Source organism: Panulirus ornatus, chromosome 55 (assembly GCF_036320965.1).
Source record: "Panulirus ornatus isolate Po-2019 chromosome 55, ASM3632096v1, whole genome shotgun sequence".
NCBI classification, from domain to species: domain Eukaryota; kingdom Metazoa; phylum Arthropoda; class Malacostraca; order Decapoda; family Palinuridae; genus Panulirus; species Panulirus ornatus.
Window position 1 is genome coordinate 27,367,743 of NC_092278.1, and position 24,757 is coordinate 27,392,499.

At 43.9% G+C, this 24,757-nt stretch overlaps 1 protein-coding gene across 2 annotated transcripts in view; it reads right to left on the reverse strand.

Moving 5' to 3' along the window:
* The window catches only part of LOC139765624 (bestrophin-2-like), a 79,887-nt gene that overhangs the window by 47,275 nt on the left and 7,855 nt on the right, over positions 1-24,757 (reverse strand). For both annotated transcript variants that reach the window (XR_011716706.1, XM_071693300.1), the window contains exons 2-4: positions 8,557-8,667; positions 2,367-2,538; positions 695-824 (exon numbers count right to left, since the gene is read on the reverse strand). Coding sequence is in view for 1 of the 2 variants with exons in the window: in XM_071693300.1 (XP_071549401.1) it covers positions 695-824; positions 2,367-2,538; positions 8,557-8,667 (413 nt within the window). In the remaining variant the exon portion in view is untranslated. The remainder of the gene's footprint in view (positions 1-694; positions 825-2,366; positions 2,539-8,556; positions 8,668-24,757) is intronic.

The window sequence follows — 24,757 nt, forward strand, 5'->3', positions numbered from 1 at the left end:
ATAAGACCTAGGTAGGTACATTATAATATAAGACCTAGGCAGGTACAGTATAATATAAGACCTAGGCAGGTATATTATAAGACCTAGGTAGGTACAGTATAATATAAGGCCTAGGTAGGTACAGTATAAGACCTAGGTAGATACAGTATAAGACCTAGATAAGTACAGTATAAGACCTAGGTAGGTACAATATAATATAAGACCTAGGTAGGTACAGTACAAGACCTCGGTAGATACAGTATAAGACCTAGATAAGTACAGTATAAAACCTAGGTAGGTACAGTATAAGACCTAGGTAGGTACAGTATAAGACCTAGGCAGGTACATTATAATATAAGACCTAGGTAGGCACAGTATAATATAAGACCTAGGTAGGTACAGTATAAGGCCTAGGTAGATACAGTATAATGTAAGACCTAGGTAGGTACAGTATAATATAAGACCTAGATAGGTACAGTATAAGACCTACATAGGTACAGTATAAGACCTAGGTAGGTACATTATATATAAGACCTAGATAGGTACAGTATAAGACCTACGTAGGTACAGTATAAGACCTAGGTAGGCACAGTATAAGACCTAGGTAGGTACAGTATAATATAAGACCTAGGTAGATACAGTATAAGACCTAGGTAAGTACAGTATAAGACCTAGGTAGGTACAGTACAAGACCTAGGTAGGTACAGTATAATACCTGCATCCAGGAGATGCTGCAGGGAAGGGAAATTCTTCTTCACACCTGGAGCGATCATAACGAAGGTCATCACTATCACCAGGTTGATGTAACGGATGATTGTGCATCTCATCATCCGAGCCCGCGTATCCTGCCGTGGGGAAACACATCATTGCTGTTGGCAAGGACTGAGTGATGGTGAGGCAGATATAGAATGATTAGGTCTCACACCTCTTGTCCAGCAGCCATATCTCTTACATAATGAAGCACCACTGTGCCCTGGATGGATGTAACAGAAACTTACCATGTCCTGGATGGGTGTAACAGCTACCTACTGTGCCCTGGATGGGTGTAAGAGCCACCTACTGTGCCCTGGATGGTTGTAACAGCCACCTTCTGTGCCCCGGATGGATGTAAGAGCCACCTACCGTGCCCTGGATGAGCTCAAGAGCCACCTACCGTGCCCTGGATGAGTGTAAGAGCCACCTACTGTGCCCCAGATGGATGTAAGAGCCACCTACCATGCCCTGGATGGGTGTGAGAGCAACCTACCGTGCCCTGGATGATGGTAAGAGCCACCTCCCAATCCCTGGATGAGTGTAACATCCGCTTACGTGCTCTGGATAAGTGTAAGAGCCACCTGCCGTGCCCTGGATGGGTGTAACAGAAACTTCCCGTGCCCTGGATGAGTGTAAGACCCACCTACCATCCCCTGGATGGGTGTGACAGGCACTTACCATGCCCTGGATGAGTGTAAGACCCACCTACCGTGCCCGAGATAGGTGTAACAGGCACTTACCGTGCCCTGGATAAGTGTAAGAACCACCTGCCGTGCCCTGGATGGGTGTAACAGAAACTTCCCATGCCCTGGATGAGTGTAAGATCCACCTACCGTCCCCTGGATGGGTGTAACAGGCACTTACCTGTGTCCTGGATGAGTGTAAGACCCACCTACCGTGCCCCGGATGAGTGTAAGAGCCACCTATTGTGCCCTGGATGGGTGTAAGAGCCACCTACCGTGCCTTGCATGAGTGTAAGAGCCACCTACCGTGCCCCACATGAGTATAAGAGCCACCTACCATGCCCTGGATGTGTAATAGGCACTAAACTGCCCTAGATGAGTGTAAGAGCCACCTATCGTGCCCTGGATGGGTGTAACAGCCACCTACCGTGCCTTGCATGAGTGTAAGAGCCACCTACCGTGCCCTGCATGAGTATAAGAGCCACCTATCGTGCCCTGGATGAATGTAAGAGCCACCTACAGTGCCCTGGATGAGTGTAAGAGCCACCTATCGTGCCCTGCATGAGTGTAAGAGCCACCTACTGTGCCCTGCATGAGTGTAAGAGCCACCTATCGTGCCCTGCATGAGTGTAAGAGTCACCTATCGTGCCCTGCATGAGTGTAAGAGCCACCTACTGTGCCCTGGATGAGTGTAAGAGCCACCTACCATGCCCTGGATGTGTAACAGGCACTAACCTGCCCTGGATGAGTGTAAGAGCCACCTACCGTGCCCTGGATGAGTGTAAGAGCCACCTCTCGTGCCCTGGATGATTGTAAGAGCCACATACTGTGCCCTGGATGAGTGTAAGAGCCACCTACCGTGCCCTGCATGAGTGTAAGAGCCTCCTATCGTGCCCTGGATGAGTGTAAGAGCCACCTACCGTGCCATAGATGAGTGTCAGAGCCACCTACCGTGCCCTGGATGTGTGTGGCCAGTAGGATGGCCAAGGTATCTGGCCAGGGCATACTCAGGTACATGCCCCACCAGCGACTGACGATAAGTGAGACGTAGAAACCCAGAACGAAGGATATCGGTATAAGGTTCCGGAAGTGCCCACAATGCTGCGACACTTTCTCAAATATTCTGTTGATACAAATGATGATACATCATGTTATATTGATACATGGAGTAGCATGACCAAATATTCTGTTGATACAAATGATGATACATCATGTTGTATTGATACATGGAGTAACATGACCAAATACTCTGTTGATACAAATGATGATACATCATGTATTGATACATGTAGTAGCATGACCAAATATTCTGTTGATACAAATGATGATACATCATGTTATATTGATACATGTAGTAGCATGACCAAATATTCTGTTGATACAAATGATGATACATGATGTTGTATTGATACATGACCAAATATTCTGTTGATACAAATGATGATACATGAAGTTATATTGATACATGTAGTAGCATGACCAAATATTCTGTTGATACAAATGATGATACATCATGTTATATTGATACATGGAGTAACATGACCAAATACTCTGTTGATACAAATGATGATACATCATGTATTGATACATGTAGTAGCATGACCAAATATTCTGTTGATACAAATGATGATACATCATGTTATATTGATACATGTAGTAGCATGACCAAATATTCTGTTGATACAAATGATGATACATGATGTTGTATTGATACATGTAGTAGCATGACCAAATATTCTGTTGATACAAATGATGATACATCATGTTATATTGATACATGTAGTTTTTTTTTCTTTGCTTTGTCGCTGTCTCCCGTGTTTGCGAGGTAGCGCAAGGAAACAGACGAAAGAAATGGCCCAACCCACCCCCATACACATGTATATACATACGTCCACACACGCAAATATACATACCTACACAGCTTTCCATGGTTTACCCCAGACGCTTCACATGCCTTGATTCAATCCACTGACAGCACGTCAAACTCGGAATACCACATCGATCCAATTCACTCTATTCCTTGCCCTCCTTTCACCCTCCTGCATGTTCAGGCCCCGATCACACAAAATCTTTTTCACTCCATCTTTCCACCTCCAATTTGGTCTCCCACTTCTCGTTCCCTCCACCTCCGACACATATATCCTCTTGGTCAATCTTTCCTCACTCATTCTCTCCATGTGACCAAACCATTTCAAAACACCCTCTTCTGCTCTCTCAACCACACTCTTTTTATTTCCACACATCTCTCTTACCCTTACGTTACTTACTCGATTAAACCACCTCACACCACACATTGTCCTCAAACATCTTATTTCCAGCACATCCATCCTCCTGCGCACAACTCTATCCATAGCCCATGCCTCGCAACCATACAACATTGTTGGAACCACTATTCCTTCAAACATACCCATTTTTGCTTTCCGAGATAATGTTCTCGACTTCCACACATTCTTCAAGGCTCCCAGAATTTTCGCCCCCTCCCCCACCCTATAATCCACTTCCACTTTCATGGTTCCATCCGCTGCCAGATCCACTCCCAGATATCTAAAACACTTTACTTCCTCCAGTTTTTCTCCATTCAAACTTACCTCCCAATTGACTTGACCCTCAACCCTACTGTACCTAATAACCTTGCTCTTATTCACATTTACTCTTAACTTTCTTCTTTCACACACTTTACCAAACTCAGTCACCAGCTTCTGCAGTTTCTCACATGAATCAGCCACCAGCGATGTATCATCAGCGAACAACAACTGACTCACTTCCCAAGCTCTCTCATCCCCAACAGACTTCATACTTGCCCCTCTTTCCAAAACTCTTGCATTCACCTCCCTAACAACCCCATCCATAAACAAATTAAACAACCATGGAGACATCACACACCCCTGCCGCAAACCTACATTCACTGAGAACCAATCACTTTCCTCTCTTCCTACACGTACACATGCCTTACATCCTCGATAAAAACTTTTCACTGCTTCTAACAACTTGCCTCCCACACCATATATTCTTAAAACCTTCCACAGAGCATCTCTATCAACTCTATCATATGCCTTCTCCAGATCCATAAATGCTACATACAAATCCATTTGCTTTTCTAAGTATTTCTCACATACATTCTTCAAAGCAAACACCTGATCCACACATCCTCTACCACTTCTGAAACCACACTGCTCTTCCCCAATCTGATGCTCTGTACATGCCTTCACCCTCTCAATCAATACCCTCCCATATAATTTACCAGGAATACTCAACAAACTTATACTTCTGTAATTTGAGCACTCACTCTTATCCCCTTTGCCTTTGTACAATGGCACTATGCACGCATTCCACCAATCCTCAGGCACCTCACCATGAGTCATACATACATTAAATAACCTTACCAACCAGTCAATAATACAGTCACCCCCTTTTTTAATAAATTCCACTGCAATACCATCCAAACCTGCTGCCTTGCTGGCTTTCATCTTCCGCAAAGCTTTTACTACCTCTTCTCTGTTTACCAAATCATTTTCCCTAACCCTCTCACTTTGCACACCACCTCGACCAAAACACCCTATATCTGCCACTCTATCATCAAACACATTCAACAAACCTTCAAAATACTCACTCCATCTTCTTCTCACATCACCACTACTTGTTATCACCTCCCCGTTTGCGCCCTTCACTGAAGTTCCCATTTGCTCCCTTGTCTTATGCACTTTATTTACCTCCTTCCAGAACATCTTTTCATTCTCCCTAAAATTTAATGATACTCTCTCACCCCAACTCTCATTTGCCCTCTTTTTCACCTCTTGCACCTTTCTCTTGACCTCCTGTCTCTTTCTTTTATACATCTCCCACTCAATCGCATTTTTTCCCTGCAAAAATCGTCCAAATGCCTCTCTCTTCTCTTTCACTAATAATCTTACTTCTTCATCCCACCACTCACTACCCTTTCTAATCAACCCACCTCCCACTCTTCTCATGCCACAAGCATCTTTTGCTCAATCCATTGCTGATTCCCTAAATACATCCCATTCCTCCCCCACTCCCCTTACTTCCATTGTTCTCACTTTTTTCCATTCTGTACTCAGTCTCTCCTGGTACTTCCTCACACAAGTCTCCTTCCCAAGCTCACTTACTCTCACCACCCTCTTCACCCCAACATTCACCCCTCTTTTCTGAAAACCCATACAAATCTTCACCTTAGTCTCCACAAGATAATGATCAGACATCCCTCCAGTTGCACCTCTCAGCACATTAACATCCAAAAGTCTCTCTTTCGTGCGCCTGTCAATTAACACGCAATCCAATAATGCTCTCTGGCCATCTCTCCTACTTACATACGTATACTTATGTATATCTCTCTTTTTAAACCAGGTATTCCGAATCACCAGTCCTTTTTCAGCACATAAATCTACAAGCTCTTCACCATTTCCATTTACAACACTGAATACCCCATGTATACCAATTATTCCCTCAACTGCCACATTACTCACCTTTGCATTCAAATCACCCATCACTATAACCTGGTCTCGTGCATCAAAACCACTAACACACTCACTCAGCTGCTCCCAAAACACTTGCCTCTCATGATCTTTCTTCTCATGCCCAGGTGCATATGCACCAATAATCACCCATCTCTCTCCATCAACTTTCAGTTTTACCCATCTTAATCGAGAATTTACTTTCTTACATTCTATCACATACTCCCACAACTCCTGTTTCAGGAGTACTGCTACTCCTTCCCTTGCTCTTGTCCTCTCACTAACCCCTGACTTTACTCCCAAGACATTCCCAAACCACTCTTCCCCTTTACCCTTGAGCTTCGTTTCACTCAGAGGCAAAACATCCAGGTTCCTTTCCTCAAACATACTACCTATCTCTCCTTTTTTCACATCTTGGTTACATCCACACACATTCAGACACCCCAGTCTGAGCCTTAGAGGAGGATGAGCACTCCCCGGGTGACTCCTTCTTGTTTCCCATTTTAGAAAGTTAAAAAAATACAGGGAGGGGAGGATTTCTGGACCCCCCGCTCCCATCCCCTCTAGTCGCCTTCTACGACACTCGAGGAATGCGTGGGAAGTATTCTTTCACCCCTATACCCAGGGATAATATATATATATATATATATATATATATATATATATATATATATATATATATATATATACATACATACACACATATACACACACACACACATATACATATATAAACATATGAAAAATGATGTATCATGTATACATGTAGTAGCATGACCAAATATTCTCTTGATACAAATGATGATACATCATGTTATATTGATACATGTAGTAGCATGACCAAATATTCTGTTGATACAAATGATGATACATCATGTATTGATACATGTAGTAGCATGACCAAATATTCTGTTGATACAAATGATGATACATCATGTTATATTGATACATGTAGTAGCATGACCAAATATTCTGTTGATACAAGTAAAAATAAGTGATACAAGAGATGGGACCCACCAGTGTAAACCTCCCTCCCGTACAGTACAAGAGATGGGACCACACCAGCGCAAACCTCCCTCCTGTACAGTACAAGAGATGGGGCCCACCAGTGTAAACCTCCCTCCTCGTACAGTACAAGAGATGGGGCCACACCAGCGCAAACCTCCCTCCCGTACAGTACAAGAGATGGGACCCACCAGTGTAAACCTCCCTCCCCGTACAGTACAAGAGATGGGACCCACCAGTGTAAACCTCCCTCCTCGTACAGTACAAGAGATGGGACCCACCAGTGTAAACCTCCCTCCCCGTACAGTACAAGAGATGGGACCCACCAGCGCAAACCTCCCTCCTCGTACAGTACAAGAGATGGGACCCACCAGTGTAAACCTCCCTCCTCGTACAGTACAAGAGATGGGACCCACCAGCGCAAACCTCCCTCCTCGTACAGTACAAGAGATGGGACCCACCAGTGTAAACCTCCCTCCTCGTACAGTACAAGAGATGGGACCCACCAGCGCAAACCTCCCTCCTCGTACAGTACAAGAGATGGGACCCACCAGTGTAAACCTCCCTCCCCGTACAGTACAAGAGATGGGACCCACCAGTGTAAACCTCCCTCCTGTACAGTACAAGAGATGGGGCCCACCAGTGTAAACCTCCCTCCTCGTACAGTACAAGAGATGGGACCCACCAGCGCAAACCTCCCTCCTCGTACAGTACAAGAGATGGGACCCACCAGTGTAAACCTCCCTCCCCATACAGTACAAGAGATGGGACCCACCAGTGTAAACCTCCCTCCTGTACAGTACAAGAGATGGGGCCCACCAGTGTAAACCTCCCTCCTCGTACAGTACAAGAGATGGGACCCACCAGCGCAAACCTCCCTCCTCGTACAGTACAAGAGATGGGACCCACCAGTGTAAACCTCCCTCCTCGTACAGTACAAGAGATGGGACCCACCAGTGTAAACCTACCTCCTGTACAGTACAAGAGATGGGGCCCACCAGTGTAAACCTCCCTCCTCGTACAGTACAAGAGATGGGACCCACCAGCGCAAACCTCCCTCCTCGTACAGTACAAGAGATGGGACCCACCAGTGTAAACCTCCCTCCCCGTACAGTACAAGAGATGGGACCCACTAGTGTAAACCTCCCTCCTGTACAGTACAAGAGATGGGACCCACCAGTGTAAACCTCCCTCCTCGTACAGTACAAGAGATGGGACCCACCAGTGTAAACCTCCCTCCTCGTACAGTACAAGAGATGGGACCCACCAGTGTAAACCTCCCTCCCCGTACAGTACAAGAGATGGGACCCACCAGTGTAAACCTCCCTCCTGTACAGTACAAGAGATGGGACCCACCAGTGTAAACCTCCCTCCTCGTACAGTACAAGAGATGGGACCACACCAGCGCAAACCTCCCTCCCCGTACAGTACAAGAGATGGGACCCACCAGTGTAAACCTCCCTCTTCGTACAGTACAAGAGATGGGACCACACCAGTGTAAACCTCCCTCCTCGTACAGTACAAGAGATGGGACCCACCAGTGTAAACCTCCCTCCCCGTACAGTACAAGAAATGGATCAATACCAGTTTTTTTTTTTTTTTTTTTAATAAAAGCAGCCTTTCCCATGCTTGTGTGGTTGTCGTGGGAGCCAGCCACACTTACTTACCTCTTATCATCTTCTGTGAGGCCAAAGCGGTACAGGAAGGATAAACCATAGTAGAGTATGAGGTAGACCATCATATCCCTCCAGACCATCTTATACACACTACCACGCCACCTGCCGGTCGGTCATCATTACATATCGGGTCAAGATTACATAGGTTATCATCACGTGCATCATGTTATCATCATCATGTACACCTTAGGTAATGATTATGTACACCATAGGTCATGACCACGTACACCACAGGTCATGATCACGTACACCACAGGTCATGATCACGTACATCATGTCATCATCATGTACACCTCAGGTCATCAATACGTACACCACAGGTCATGATCACGTACACCACAGGTCATGATCACGTACACCATGTATTCATCATGTACACCTCAGGTCATCAATACGTACACCGCAGGTCATGATCACGTACGCCACAGGTCATGATCACGTACATCATGTCATCATCATGTACACCTCAGGTAATGATTACGTACACCACAGGTCATGATCACGTACGCCACAGGTCATGATCACGTACATCATGTCATCATCATGTACACCTCAGGTAATGATTACGTACACCACAGGTCATGATCACGTACACCACAGGTCATGATCACGTACATCATGTCATCATCATGTACACCTCAGGTCATCAATACGTACACCACAGGTCATGATCATGTACACCACAGGTCATGATCACATACATCATGTCATCATCATGTACACCTCAGGTAATGATTACGTACACCAGAGGTCATGATCACGTACGCCACAGGTCATGATCACGTACATCATGTCATCATCATGTACACCTCAGGTAATGATTACGTACACCACAGGTCATGATCACGTACACCACAGGTCATGATCACGTACACCATGTCATCATCATGTACACCTCAGGTCATCAATACGTACACCACCGGTCATGATCACGTACGCCACAGGTCATGATCACGTACATCATGTCATCATCATGTACACCTCAGGTAATGATTACGTACACCACAGGTCATGATCACGTACACCACAGGTCATGATCACTTACACCATGTCATCATCATGTACACCTCAGGTCATCAATACGTACACCACAGGTCATGATCACGTACGCCACAGGTCATGATCACGTACATCATGTCATCATCATGTACACCTCAGGTAATTATTACGTACACCACAGGTCATGATCACGTACACCACAGGTCATGATCACGTACATCATGTCATCATCATGTACACCTCAGGTAATGATTACGTACACCATAGGTCATGATCACGTACATCATGTCATCATCATGTACACCTCAGGTAATGATTACGTACACACAGGTCATGATCACGTACACCACAGGTCATGATCACGTACATCATGTCATCATCATGTACACCTCAGGTAATGATTACGTACACCACAGGTCATGATCACGTACACCACAGGTCATGATCACGTACATCATATCATCATCATGTACACCTCAGGTCATCAATACGTACACCACAGGTCATGATCACGTGCACCATAGGGCATCATCACGCACACCATCGGTCATCATCATGTATACCTCATGTATGATCACGCGCACCATAGGTCATCATTACGTACACCACAGGTCATGATCACCTACACCATAGGTCATCATCATGTATACCGCAGGTCATCGATATGTACACCACAGGTCATGATCACGTACACCATCGGTCATCATCACGTACACCATCGGTCATTATCACGTACACCACAGGTCATGATCACCTACACCGTAGGTCATCACGTACACCTCAGGTCATGATCACGTACACCTCAAGTCTTCATCACGTACACCAGGTCATGATCACGTGCACCAAAGGTCATCATCACGGACACCATAGGTCATCACGTACACCACAGGACATCACATACACAAAAGGTCATTATTACTTACATCACACGATATCATCGGCACGCTGCAGGTCAACATAACATACACCATAAGACATCATCACGTAAGCCACAGGTCATCATCACGTACGCCATAGGTCATCATCACGTCCATCACATGTCATCATCACATGCGTAGCATCATCACCTACACCACAGGACATCATCACAACCACTGGATATCATCACGTACATCACAGGACATCATCACAACCACTGGATATCATCACGTACACCACAGGACATCATCACAACCACTGGATATCATCACGTACATCACAGGACATCATCACAACCACTGGATATCATCACGTACATCACAGGACATCATCACAACCACTGGATATCATCACGTACATCACAGGACATCATCACAACCACTGGATATCATCACGTACACCACAGGACATCATCAGAACCACTGGATATCATCACGTACACCACAGGACATCATCACAACCACTGGATATCATCACGTACATCACAGGACATCATCACAACCACTGGATATCATCACGTACATCACAGGACATCATCAGAACCACTGGATATCATCACGTACATCACAGGACATCATCACAATCACTGGATATCATCACGTACACCACAGGACATCATCACAACCACTGGATATCATCACGTACATCACAGGACATCATTACAACCACTGGATATCATCACGTACATCACAGGACATCATCACAACCACTGGATATCATCACGTACATCACAGGACATCATCACAACCACTGGATATCATCACGTACATCACAGGACATCATTACAACCACTGGATATCATCACGTACACCACAGGACATCATCACAACCACTGGATATCATCACGTACATCACAGGACATCATCACAACCACTGGATATCATCACGTACATCACAGGACATCATCACAACCACTGGATATCATCACGTACATCAGTCACGTATACCACATGTCATCATTACGCACATCACAAGATATCATCACGTACACCACAGGTCAACATCACGTACACCACAGAACATCACGTACGCCATATGACATGATTATGCACGTCACAGGACATCATCACGTACACTACAGCATATCATCACGTACACCACAGGTCATCATCACGTACACCTAAAGACATATTCGCATACGCCACAGGACAACATCACGTACACAAGAAGACATCAACACGCACACCACAGCAATCATCACGTATACCAAAGGTCATCATCACGTACATCTAAGGGCATATTCACGTACGCCACAGGATGTCATCAAGTACACCAAAGGACATCATTACGTACGCCACAGGTCAATATCACGTGCACCACAGGATATCATCACGTGCGCCACAGGTCATTACGTACGCCACAGGATATCATCATGTACGCCACAGGTCATCAGGTACACCAAAGGACGTCATCACGTACAACACAAGATATCACGTACACCACAGGACATCATCACGTACGCCAAAGGACATCATCACATACGCCATAGAACCATCAAGTACGCAACAGGTCATCATGTACGCCATAGGTCATCACGTACGCCACAGGATATCATCACGTACACCACAGGTCATCATGCACGCCACAGGACATCACGTACACCACAGGACATAATCACGTACACTACATGTCAATATCACGTACGCCACAGGTCAGTATCACCTACACTACAAAAACCATTAGGGTACACATGTCAGTATTACGTACACCACAGGTCAATATCACCTACATCACAAAAACCAAAGATCATATCACGTACATCATGTACACAACAGGTCAACATCACGTACACCGTAGAACATTATCACGTACACTACAAGTCAACATCACAGGGCATCATCACGTACGCTACAGGATATCACGCACGCCACAGGACATCGTCACGTACACAACAGGTCATCATCACGTATACTTCATAATATCATCACGTACACCATAGGTCGTCACCTAGTACGCCACAGACATCGTCACATACGCCAAAGGACATCATTACGTACACCATAGGTCATCATTACGCACACCACAGGTCATCATCACGTACACCACAGGTCGTAGTCAGGTATATTTCAAGTCATCATTAGGTGCATAATGTCAAAATAGGTGAACTATGCAACATGGACAGGAACCATCATTATAGCCAGGTGAAATGACAGACAAAGAACACAAACATAGCCAGGTGAAATAACAGACAAAGAACACAAACATAGCCAGGTGAAATAACAGACAAAGAACACAAACATAGCCAGGTGAAATAACAAAGAACACAAACATAGCCAGGTGAAATAACAGACATGGAACACAACATAGCCAGGTGAAATAACAGACAGGGAACACTAACATAGCCAGGTGAAATAACAGACAGGGAACACTAACATAGCCAGGTGAAATAACAGGCAAAGAACACAAACATAGCCGGTGAAATAACAGACAAAGAACACTAACATAGCCACGTGAAATAACAGACAAAGAACACAAACATAGCCAGGTGAAATAACAAAGAACACAAACATAGCCAGGTGAAATAACAGACAGGGAACACTAACATAGCCAGGTGAAATAACAGACAAAGAACACAAACATAGCCAGGTGAAATAACAGACAGGGAACACTAACATAGCCAGGTGAAATAACAGACAGGGAACACTAACATAGCCAGGTGAAATAACAGACAGGGAACACTAACATAGCCAGGTGAAATAACAGGCAAAGAACACAAACATAGCCAGGTGAAATAACAGACAAAGAACACTAACATAGCCAGGTGAAATAACAGACAAAGAACACAAACATAGCCAGGTGAAATAACAGACAAAGAACACAAACATAGCCAGGTGAAATAACAGACAAAGAACACAAACATAGCCAGGTGAAATAACAGACAAAGAACACAAACATAGCCAGGTGAAATAACAGACAAAGAACACTAACATAGCCAGGTGAAATAACAGACAAAGAACACAAACAGCCAGGTGAAATAACAGACAAAGAACACAAACATAGCCAGGTGAAATAACAGACAAAGAACACAAACATAGCCAGGTGAAATAACAGACAGGGAACACTAACATAGCCAGATGAAATAACAGACAAAGAACACAAACATAGCCAGGTGAAATAACAGGCAGGGAACACTAACACAGCCAGGTGAAATAACAGACAAAGAACACAAACATAGCCAGGTGAAATAACAGACATGGAACACAAACATAGCCAGGTGAAATAACAGACAGGGAACACTAACATAGCCAGGTGAAATAACAGACAAAGAACACAAACATAGCCAGGTGAAATAACAGACAGGGAACACTAACATAGCCAGGTGAAATAACAGACAGGGAACACTAACATAGCCAAGTGAAATAACAGACAGGTAACACTAACATAGCCAGATGAAATAACAGCAGGTACTACTAACATAGCCAGGTGAAATAACAGACAGGGAACACTAACATAGCCAAGTGAAATAACAGACAGGGAACACTAACATAGCCAGGTGAAATAACAGACAGGGAACACTAACATAGCCAGGTGAAATAACAGACAAAGAACACTAACATAGCCACGTGAAATAACAGACAGGGAACACTAACATAGCCAGGTGAAATAACAGGCAAAGAACACAAACATAGCCAGGTGAAATAACAGACAAAGAACACTAACATAGCCAGGTGAAATAACAGACAAAGAACACAAACATAGCCAGGTGAAATAACAGACAAAGAACACAAACATAGCCAGGTGAAATAACAGACAAAGAACACAAACATAGCCAGGTGAAATAACAGACAAAGAACACAAACATAGCCAGGTGAAATAACAGACAAAGAACACTAACATAGCCAGGTGAAATAACAGACAAAGAACACAAACATAGCCAGGTGAAATAACAGACAAAGAACACAAACATAGCCAGGTGAAATAACAGACAGGGAACACTAACATAGCCAGGTGAAATAACAGACAGGGAACACTAACATAGCCAAGTGAAATAACAGACAGGTAACACTAACATAGCCAGATGAAATAACAGCAGGTACTACTAACATAGCCAGGTGAAATAACAGACAGGGAACACTAACATAGCCAAGTGAAATAACAGACAGGGAACACTAACATAGCCAGGTGAAATAACAGACAGGGAACACTAACATAGCCAAGTGAAATAACAGACAGGGAACACTAACATAGCCAAGTGAAATAACAAACAGGGAACATTAACATAGCCAAGTGAAATAACAGACAGGTTACACTAACATAGCCAGGTGAAATAACAGACAGGGAACACTAACATAGCCAAGTGAAATAACAGACAGTGAACACTAAGATAGCCAAGTGAAATAACAGACAGGTAACACTAACATAGCCAGGTGAAATAACAGACAGGGAACACTGACATAGCCAAGTTAAATAACAGACAGTGAACACTAACATAGCCTAAATGAAATAACAGACAGGGAACACTAACATAGCCAGGTGAAATAACAGACAGGGAACACTAACATAGCCAGGTGAAATAACAGACAGTGAACACTAACATAGCCAGGCGAAATAACAGACAGGTAACACTAACATAGCCAGGTGAAATAACAGACAGGGAACACTAACATAGCCAAGTGAAATAACAGACAGTGAACACTAAGATAGCCAAGTGAAATAACAGACAGGTAACACTAACATAGCCAGGTGAAATAACAGATAGGGAACACTGACATAGCCAAGTGAAATAACAGACAGTGAACACTACCATAGCCAAATGAAATAACAGACAGGGAACACTAACATAGCCAGGTGAAATAACAGACAGGGAACACTAACATAGCCAAGTGAAATAACAGACAGGGAACACTAACATAGCCAAGTGAAATAACAAACAGGGAACACTAAAATAGCCAAATGAAATAACAGACAGGTTACACTAACATAGCCAAGTGAAATAACAGACAGGGAACACTGACATAGCCAAGTGAAATAACAGACAGTGAACACTAACATAGCCAAATGAAATAACAGACAGGGAACACTAACATAGCCAGGTGAAATAACAGACAGGGAACACTAACATAGCCAGGTGAAATAACAGACAGTGAACACTAACATAGCCAGGCGAAATAACAGACAGGGAACACTAACATAGCCAGGTGAAATAACAGACAAAGAACACAAACATAGCCAGGTGAAATAACAGACAAAGAACACAAACATAGCCAGGTGAAATAACAGACAGTGAACACTAACATAGCCAGGTGAAATAACAGGCAAGGAACACTTATGTAGCCAGGTGAAATAACAGGCAAGGAACACTGACATAGCCAGGCGAAATAACAGACAGGGAACACTAACATAGCCAGGTGAAATAACAGACAGTGAACACTAACATAGCCAGGTGAAATAACAGGCAAGGAACACTTATGTAGCCAGGTGAAATAACAGGCAAGGAACACTGACATAGCCAGGTGAAATAACAGACAGGGAACACTAACATAGCCAGGTGAAATAACAGACAGGGAACACTAACATAGCTAAGTGAAATAACAGACAGGGAACACTAACATAGCCAAGTGAAATAACTGACAGGGAACACTAACATAGCCAGGCGAAATAACAGGCAGGGAACACTAACATAGCCAAGTGAAATAACTGACAGGGAACACTAACATAGCCAGGTGAAATAACAGGCAGGGAACACTAACATAGCCAGGTGAAATAACAGGCAGGGAACACTAACATAGCCAGGTAAAATAACAGGCAGGGAACACTGACACAGCCAGGTGAAATAACAGGCAGTGAACACTAACATAGCCAAGTGAAATAACTGACAGGGAACACTAACATAGCCAGGTGAAATAACAGGCAGGGAACACTAACATAGCCAGGTGAAATAACAGGCAGGGAACACTAACATAGCCAGGTGAAATAACAGGCAGGGAACACTAACATAGCCAGGTAAAATAACAGGCAGGGAACACTGACACAGCCAGGTAACATAGGCAAGGAACATCAACATAGCCAGGTAACATGGGCAAGGAACACCAACATAGCCAGGTAACATAGGCAAGGAACACCAACATAGCCAGGTGAACCAAGTAACATAGGCAGGGAATACTATATGAAACGCTAGCACTAAAAAATCATATAAAAAGATCACAGCCAAACACATTGATGTTAGAAGCTCCGTTGGTGTAGACCAGACCAGACCATTAACCTAGATATGATAGGGTAGCAAGTCTGTGGTCCAGACCAGACCAGACCATTAACCTAGAAATGATAGGGTAGCATGTCTGTGGTCCAGACCAGACCAGACCATTAACCTAGATATGATAGGGTAGCATGTCTGTGATCCAGACCACTATCATAGCATTATAACAGACCAGAGTGCTGCAAGACACAATACAAGAATGTACAAAACTACAGACTAGCAAGCATGAATGGAGCACCAGTGGAACTACAGTAAAAACAATATCCTCTTACGTTTACATCCTCACCAAGATAGGAAATGTTGTGCAAGTATAGTGATGCACCATGTCACTACAACAGATACAGCGAAGTAGGGGTGTACCAGTCACTACATCAAGTATGGTGAAGCAGAAGTGTACCATGTCACTACAACAGATACAGCGAAGTAGGGGTGTACCAGTCACTACATCAAGTATGGTGAAGCAGAAGTGCACCATGTAACTACAACAGATACAGCGAAGTAGGGGTGTACCAGTCACTACATCAAGTATGGTGAAGCAGAAGTGCACCATGTCACTACAACAGATACAGCGAAGTAGGGGTGTACCAGTCACTACATCAAGTATGGTGAAGCAGAAGTGTACCATGTCACTACAACAGATACAGCGAAGTAGGGGTGTACCAGTCACTACATCAAGTATGGTGAAGCAGAAGTGTACCATGTCACTACAACAGATACAGCGAAGTAGGGGTGTACCAGTCACTACATCAAGTATGGTGAAGCAGAAGTGCACCATGTAACTACAACAGATACAGCGAAGTAGGGGTGTACCAGTCACTACATCAAGTATGGTGAAGCAGAAGTGCACCATGTAACTACAACAGATACAGCGAAGTAGGGGTGTACCAGTCACTACATCAAGTATGGTGAAGCAGAAGTGTACCATGTCACTACAACAGATACAGCGAAGTAGGGGTGCACCAGTCACTACATCAAGTATGGTGAAGCAGAAGTGTACCATGTCACTACAACAGATACAGCGAAGTAGGGGTGCACCTGTCACTACATCAAGTATGGTGAAGCAGAAGTGCACCATGTCACTACAACAGATACAGCGAAGTAGGGGTGTACCAGTCACTACATCAAGTATGGTGAAGCAGAAGTGCACCATGTCACTACAACAGATACAGCGAAGTAGGGGTGTACCAGTCACTACATCAAGTATGATGAAGCAGAAGTGTACCATGTCACTACACAGATACAGCGAAGTAGGGATGTACCAGTCACTACATCAAGTATGGTGAAGCAGAAGTGTACCATGTCACTACAACAGATACAGTGAAGTAGAGGTGTACCAATCACTACAACAAGTACAGCGAAGCAGGAGTGTACAATGTCACTACAATAGGTATAGTGAAGCAGGAGTGTACCAAGTCACTAAAAGAGGCATAGTAAAGCAGGAGTATACCAGGTCAGTACAACAGGTATAGTGCAGCAGGAGTGTGCCAGGTCAGTACAACAGGCATATTGAAGCAGGAGAGTACCAGGTCACTACAATAGGTATAATGAAGCAGGAGTGTACCAGGTCACTAAAAGAGGCATAGTGAAGCAGGAGTATACCAGGTCAGTACAACAGGTATAGTGCAGCAGGAGTGTGCCAGGTCACTACAACAGGAATAGTGAAGCAGGAGAGTACCAGGTCACTACAACAGGCATAGTGAAGCAGGAGTGTACCAGGTCACTAAAAGAGGCATAGTGAAGCAGGAGTATACCAGGTCAGTACAACAGGTATAGTGCAGCAGGAGTGTGCCAGGTCAGTACAACAGGCATAGTGAAGCAGGAGAGTACCAGGTCACTACAATAGGTATAGTGAAGCAGGAGTGTTCCAAAACACTACAACAAGCACATTGAAACAGGAGTGTACAATGTCACTACAACAGGTATAGTGAAGCAGGCGTGCAACAGTTCACTACAACAGGTATAGTGAACAGGAATGTAACAGGTCACTACAACAGGTATAGTGAAGCAGGAGTGCACCAAATCACTATAACAGGTGTAGTGAAGCAGTAGTGTACAAAAGCACTACAACAGGTATAGTGAAGCAGGATTGTACCAGGTCACAAGAACAGGCATAGTGAGGGAGGAGTGTACAAGGTCACTACCACAAGCATAGTAAAGCAGGAGTGTACCAGACCACTACAACAGATATAGTGAAGCAGGAGTGCACCAAATCACTATAACAGGTGTAGTGAAGCAGTAGTGTACCAAGGCACTACAACAGGTATAGTGAAGCAATACTATACCAGGTCACAAGAACAGGCATAGTGAAGCAGGAGTGTACCAGGTCACTATAACAGGTACTGTGAAGCAGGAGTGTACCAAGTCACTACAATAGGTATAGTGAAACAGGAGTGTACCAGGTCACTACAACAAGTACAGTGAAGCAGAAGAACCAAGTCACTACAGCAATTAAAGTGAAGCAAAAGTGTACCAAGTCACTGCAACAGGTATAGTGAAGCAGGATTGTACCAGGTCACTACATCAAGCAGAGTGAAGGAGTGTACCATGTCACTACAACACGCACAGTGAAGCAGGAGTGTACCAGGTCACTACAACAGGTATAGTGAAGGATTGTACCAGGTCACTACGAAAGGTATAGTGAAGCAGAAGTGTACCAGGTCACTACAACATGTATAGTGAAGGAGTGTATCGGGTCACTAGAACGGGTATAGAAGCAGAATCGTAGCAGGTCACTAAACAGGTAAAATGAAGTAAGTGTACTAGGTCACTACAACAGGTATAGTGAAGCAGGATTGTACCATGTCATTATAACAGGTATAGTGAAACAGAAGTGTACTAAGACACTACAAAAGGTATAGTGAAGCAGGGTTTACCAGGTCACTAGAATAGGCATAGTGAAGGAGTGTACTAGGTCACTACAACAGGCATAGTGAAGCAGGATTGTACCAGGTCACTACAGCAGGTACAGTGAAGCAGGATTGTACAAGGTCACCACAACAGGCATAGTGAAGCAGGAGAGTGCCAAGTCACTACAACATATATGGTGAAGCAGGATTGTACCAGGTCAATGCATCAGGCATACTGAAGCAGGAGCGTACCATGTCACTACAACATGTACAGTGAAGCAGGAGTGTACCAGGTTACCACAAGTATAGTGAGAGTGTAACAAGTCACTACAAAAAGTATAGTGAAGTAGAATCGAACCAGGTCACTAAACAGGTAAAGTGAAGCAGGAGTGTAACAGGTCACTACAACAGGTACAGTAGAAGAGGAGTGTACCAGGTCACTAGAACAGTCATAGTGAAGGAGGAGTGTACAATGTCACTACAACAAGCATAGTGAAGCAGGAGTGTGCTAGGTCAATACAACAGGTATAGTGAAGGAGGTGTACCAGGTCACTACAACAAGTACAGTGAAGCAGGATTGTACCAGGTTACTACAACAGGCATAGTGAAGCAGGAGTGAGTGTAGGAGATCACTAGACAGATAAAGTGAAGCAGGAGTGTACCAGGTCACTACAACAGGTATAATAAAGCAGGTGTACCAGGTCATTACAACAATCATAGTGAAGGCGTGTATCAAGTCACTACGACAGATAAAGTGAAGTAGGAGTGCACCAGGTCCCTACAACAGGTATTGTGAAGCAGGAATGTTTCAGGACACTACAACAGGTATAGTGAAGGAGCGTACAAGGTCACTACAACAGGCAAAGTGAAGCAGGAGTGTACCAGGTCAGTATAACGGGTATAGTGAAGTAGGAGTGTACCATGTCACTACAACAGGTATAATGGAGCGGGAGCGTACCAGGTCACTACAACAGGCATAGTGAAGCAAGAGTGTATAAGAACACTGGAACAGCTAAGGTGAAGCAAGAGTTTACCAGGTCATTGCAACAGGTATAGTGAAGTAGGAGCGCACCAATTCACTAAAAAAAACTTATGGTGAGGGAAGAGTGCACTAGGTCACAACAGGTATTAAAAAGCAGGAATGTACCAGGTCAAGAGAACATGCGTAGTGAAGCAAGAGTGTACCAAGCCACTACAACAGACATAGTGAAGCAGGCGTGTACCAGGTCATCACAACAGGTGTAGTGAAGTAGGAGTGTACCATGTCAGTATAACAGGTATAGTGAAGTAGGAGTGTACAAAGTCACTATAACAGGTATAATGAAGCATGAGTGTACCAGGTCACTACAACAAGTATAGTAAAGCAGGAGTGTACCAGGCCACCACAAAAGATTTAGTTACGCAGGAGAGCATTAGGTCACTACAACAGGTATAGTGAAGCAGGAGTGTACCAGGTCACTACAACAAGTATAGTATAGCAGGAGTGTACCAGGTCACTGCAACAAGTATAGTATAGCAGGAGTATACCATCAGATCACTACAAGCACAGTGAAGCAGGAGTGTACCGAGTCACTACATGTATAGTGAAGGAGGAGTGTACCAGGTCACTACAATAGACATGGTGAAGCAAGAGTTTATAGGTCACTACAACAAGTACAGTGAAGAAGGACTGCACCAGGTCACTACAACAGGTATAGTGAAGCAGGTGTGTACCAAGTCACTACAACAGGTATAGTGAAGAAGGACTGCACCAGGTCACTACAACAGGTATGGTGAAGCAGGGGTGTACCTACCAAGTCACTACAACAGTATAGTGAAGCAGGGGTGTACCAGGTCACTAGAAGTATAATGTAGCAGGAGTGTACCAGGTCACTACAACAGGTATTGTGAAGCAGGAGTGCACCAGGTTATTAGAACAGGTACAGTGAAGCAGGAGTGCACCAGGTCAAAAAAAAAAAAATAGTGAAGGAGTGTATCAAGTCACTACAAAAAGTATAGTGAAGCAGGGGTGTACCGGGTCACTACAACAGGAATAGTAAAGTAGTAGTGTGATTGCCAGGTCACTACAATAGGCATGTTGAAGGAGTGTAACAGTTCACAACAATAGTTATAGAGAATCAAGAATGTACCAAGTCACTACAACAGGTATAGTGAAGCAGGAGTGTACCAGATCACTACAACAGGTATAGTGAAGCAGGAGTGTACCATGTCACTACAACAGGTATAGTGAAGCAGGAGTGTACCAGGTCACTACAATAAATGTAGTGAAGCAGGAGTGTACCAGGTCACTACAACAGATATAGTGAAGCAGTACACCAGATCACTACAAGTATAGTGAGACACAAGTGTACCAGGTCACCACAACAGGTAAAGTGAAGCAGGAGTGTACCAAGTCACGACAATAAGTATAGTGATGTGGGGGTGTAACCAGTCACTACACCAGGTATGGTCCAGCAGAAGTGTATCGGGTCACTACAACAAGAAATGTGATGGAGTGTATCAGGTCACTACAAAAAGTATAGTGAAGCTGGAGTGTACATGGTCACTGCAACAGGAATAGTTAAGTAAGAGTGTACCAAGTCACTACTACAGGCATAGTCTAAGAGAAGTGTACCAAGTCACTACAACAGGTATAGTGAAGCAGGAGTGTACCAGGTCACTAAAACAGGTATAGTGGAGCAGGAGTACCAGGTCACTACAATAGGTATAGTGAAGCAGGAGTTTACTAAGTCACTACAACAGGTATAGTGTACGAGGAGTATACCAGGTCACTAAAACAGGTATAGTGAAGCAGGAGTGTACCAGGTCACTAAAACAGGTATAGTGAAGCAGGAGTACCAGGTCACTACAATAGGTATAGTGAAGAAGGAGTTTACTAAGTCACTACAACAGGCACAGTGTAAGAGGAGTATACCAGGTCACTACAACAGGTATAGTGAAGCAGGAGTGTATCAGGCCACTGAAACTAGTGAAGCAGGAGTGTACCAGGTCACTACAACAGGTATAGTGAAGCAGGAGTGTATCAGGCCACTGAAACTAGTGAAGCAGGAGTGTACCAGGTCAGTACAACAGATCCAGTGAAAATGGAGTACACCTATCCACTACAACAAGTATAGTGAAACACGGGTGTACCAGATCACTTCAACAGGAGTGTAGGTCACTATAACAAGTACAGTGAAGCAGGAACGTACCAGGTCAATACATGTATAGTGAAGTAGCAAACCAGGTCACTACAACAGGTATAGTGAAGCAGGAATGTACCAGATTATTACAACAGGTAGAGTGAAGGAGTGTACCAGGTCACTACAACAGGTAGAGTGAATGTAGGAGTATACCAAGTCACTACAACGGGTATGGTGAAACAGGAGCGTACCAAGTCCCTAGAACAGGTGTAGTTATGCAGGAGTGCACCGAATCACTATAAAATATATAGTAAAACAGGAGTGTACCAAGGCACTACAACAGGTATAGTGAAACGAGTGTACCAGATCACTACAACGGGTATAGTGAAGCAGGAGGGTAGTAGATCACTACAACAAATATAGTGCAGCAGGAGTGTACCAGATTACTACAACGGGTATAGTGAAGCAGGAGTTTACCAGGTCACTACAACAGGTATAGTGCAGCAGGAGTGTACCAGATCACTACAAAGGGTATATCGAAGCAGGAATGTACCAGATCACTACAACGGGTATAGTGCACCAGGAGTGTACCAGATCACTTCAACGGAGATATTGAAGCAAGAGTGTACCAGATCACTACAACGGGTATAGTGAAGCAGGAATGTACCAGATCACTACAACAGGTATAGTGCAGCAGGAGTGCATTAAGTCACTAGAACAGGTGTAGTGAAGCAGGAGTGTAACACGTCACTACAACAGGTATAGTGAAGGAGTGTACCACATCACAACAGGTATAGTGCAGCAGGAGTGTACCGGATCACTACAACGGGTATAGAGAAGCAGGAATGTACCAGATCACTACAATGGGTATAGTGCAGCAGGAGTGTACCAGATCACTACAACGGGTATAATGCAGCATGAGTGTACCAGATCACTACAAAGGGTATAGTGAAGCAGGAGTGTTCCAGGTCACTCCAACGGGTATAGTGAAGCAAGAGTGTACCAGATCACTACAACAGGTATAGTGCAGCAGGAGTGTAACAGATCACTACAACGGGTATAGTAAAGCAGGTATGTACCAGGTCACTACAATAGGTATAGTGAAGCAGGAGTGCACCAGATCACTACAACGGGTATGGTGCAGCAGGAGTGTAACATCACTACAATGGGTACAGTAAAGCAGGTAAATACCAGGTCACTACAACAAGTATAGTGAAGCAGGAGTGTACCAGATCACTACAACGGGTACAGTGAAGCAGGAGTAAGAGATCACTACAACTGGTATAGTGAAGCAGGAGTGCACCAGATCACTACAACGGGTATAGTGCAGCAGGAGTGTAACAGATCACTACAACGGGTATAGTAAAGCAGGTATGTACAAGGTCACTACAACAGGTATAGTGAAGCAGGAGTGTACCAGATCACTACAACAGGTACAGTGAAGCAGGAGTACGTATCACTACAACTCGTATAGTAAAGCAAGTATGTACCAGGTCACTACAACGGGGACAGTGAAGCGGGAGTGTACTACTGAACATGAAAGAATATATCATACTGAGAAAACTAGTGAACATGTAAGAACATATTACATTAAGATAACTAGAGAACACGTAAGAACATATGATACTAAAAACCTGTGGACGTGGAATAACTTATTATACTAAGAGTACTAGTTAACATGGAGCATACTACACTAAGAGACCAAGAGAACATGTAAGAACATATTACTCTGTGAGAACTGCAGAACATGTAAGAATATATTACACAGAGAACTAGAGAACATGTAAGAATATATTACACTGAGAGAATTAGAGAACATGTAAGAACATATACTAAGAGAATTAGTAAACATGTAAGAACATATTACACTAAGAGAACTAGTGAACATGTAAGAACATATTACACTGAGAAACTAGAGAACATGTGAGATTATATTACACACAAGTAGAGAACATGTAAGAACACATTACACTAAGAGAACTGGGGAATATGTGAGAACATATCACACTGAGAGAACTAGAGAACATGTAAAAATATATTACACTGAGAGAACGAGAGAACATGTGAGAACACATTACACTAAGAGAACTGGAGAATATGTGAGAACATAT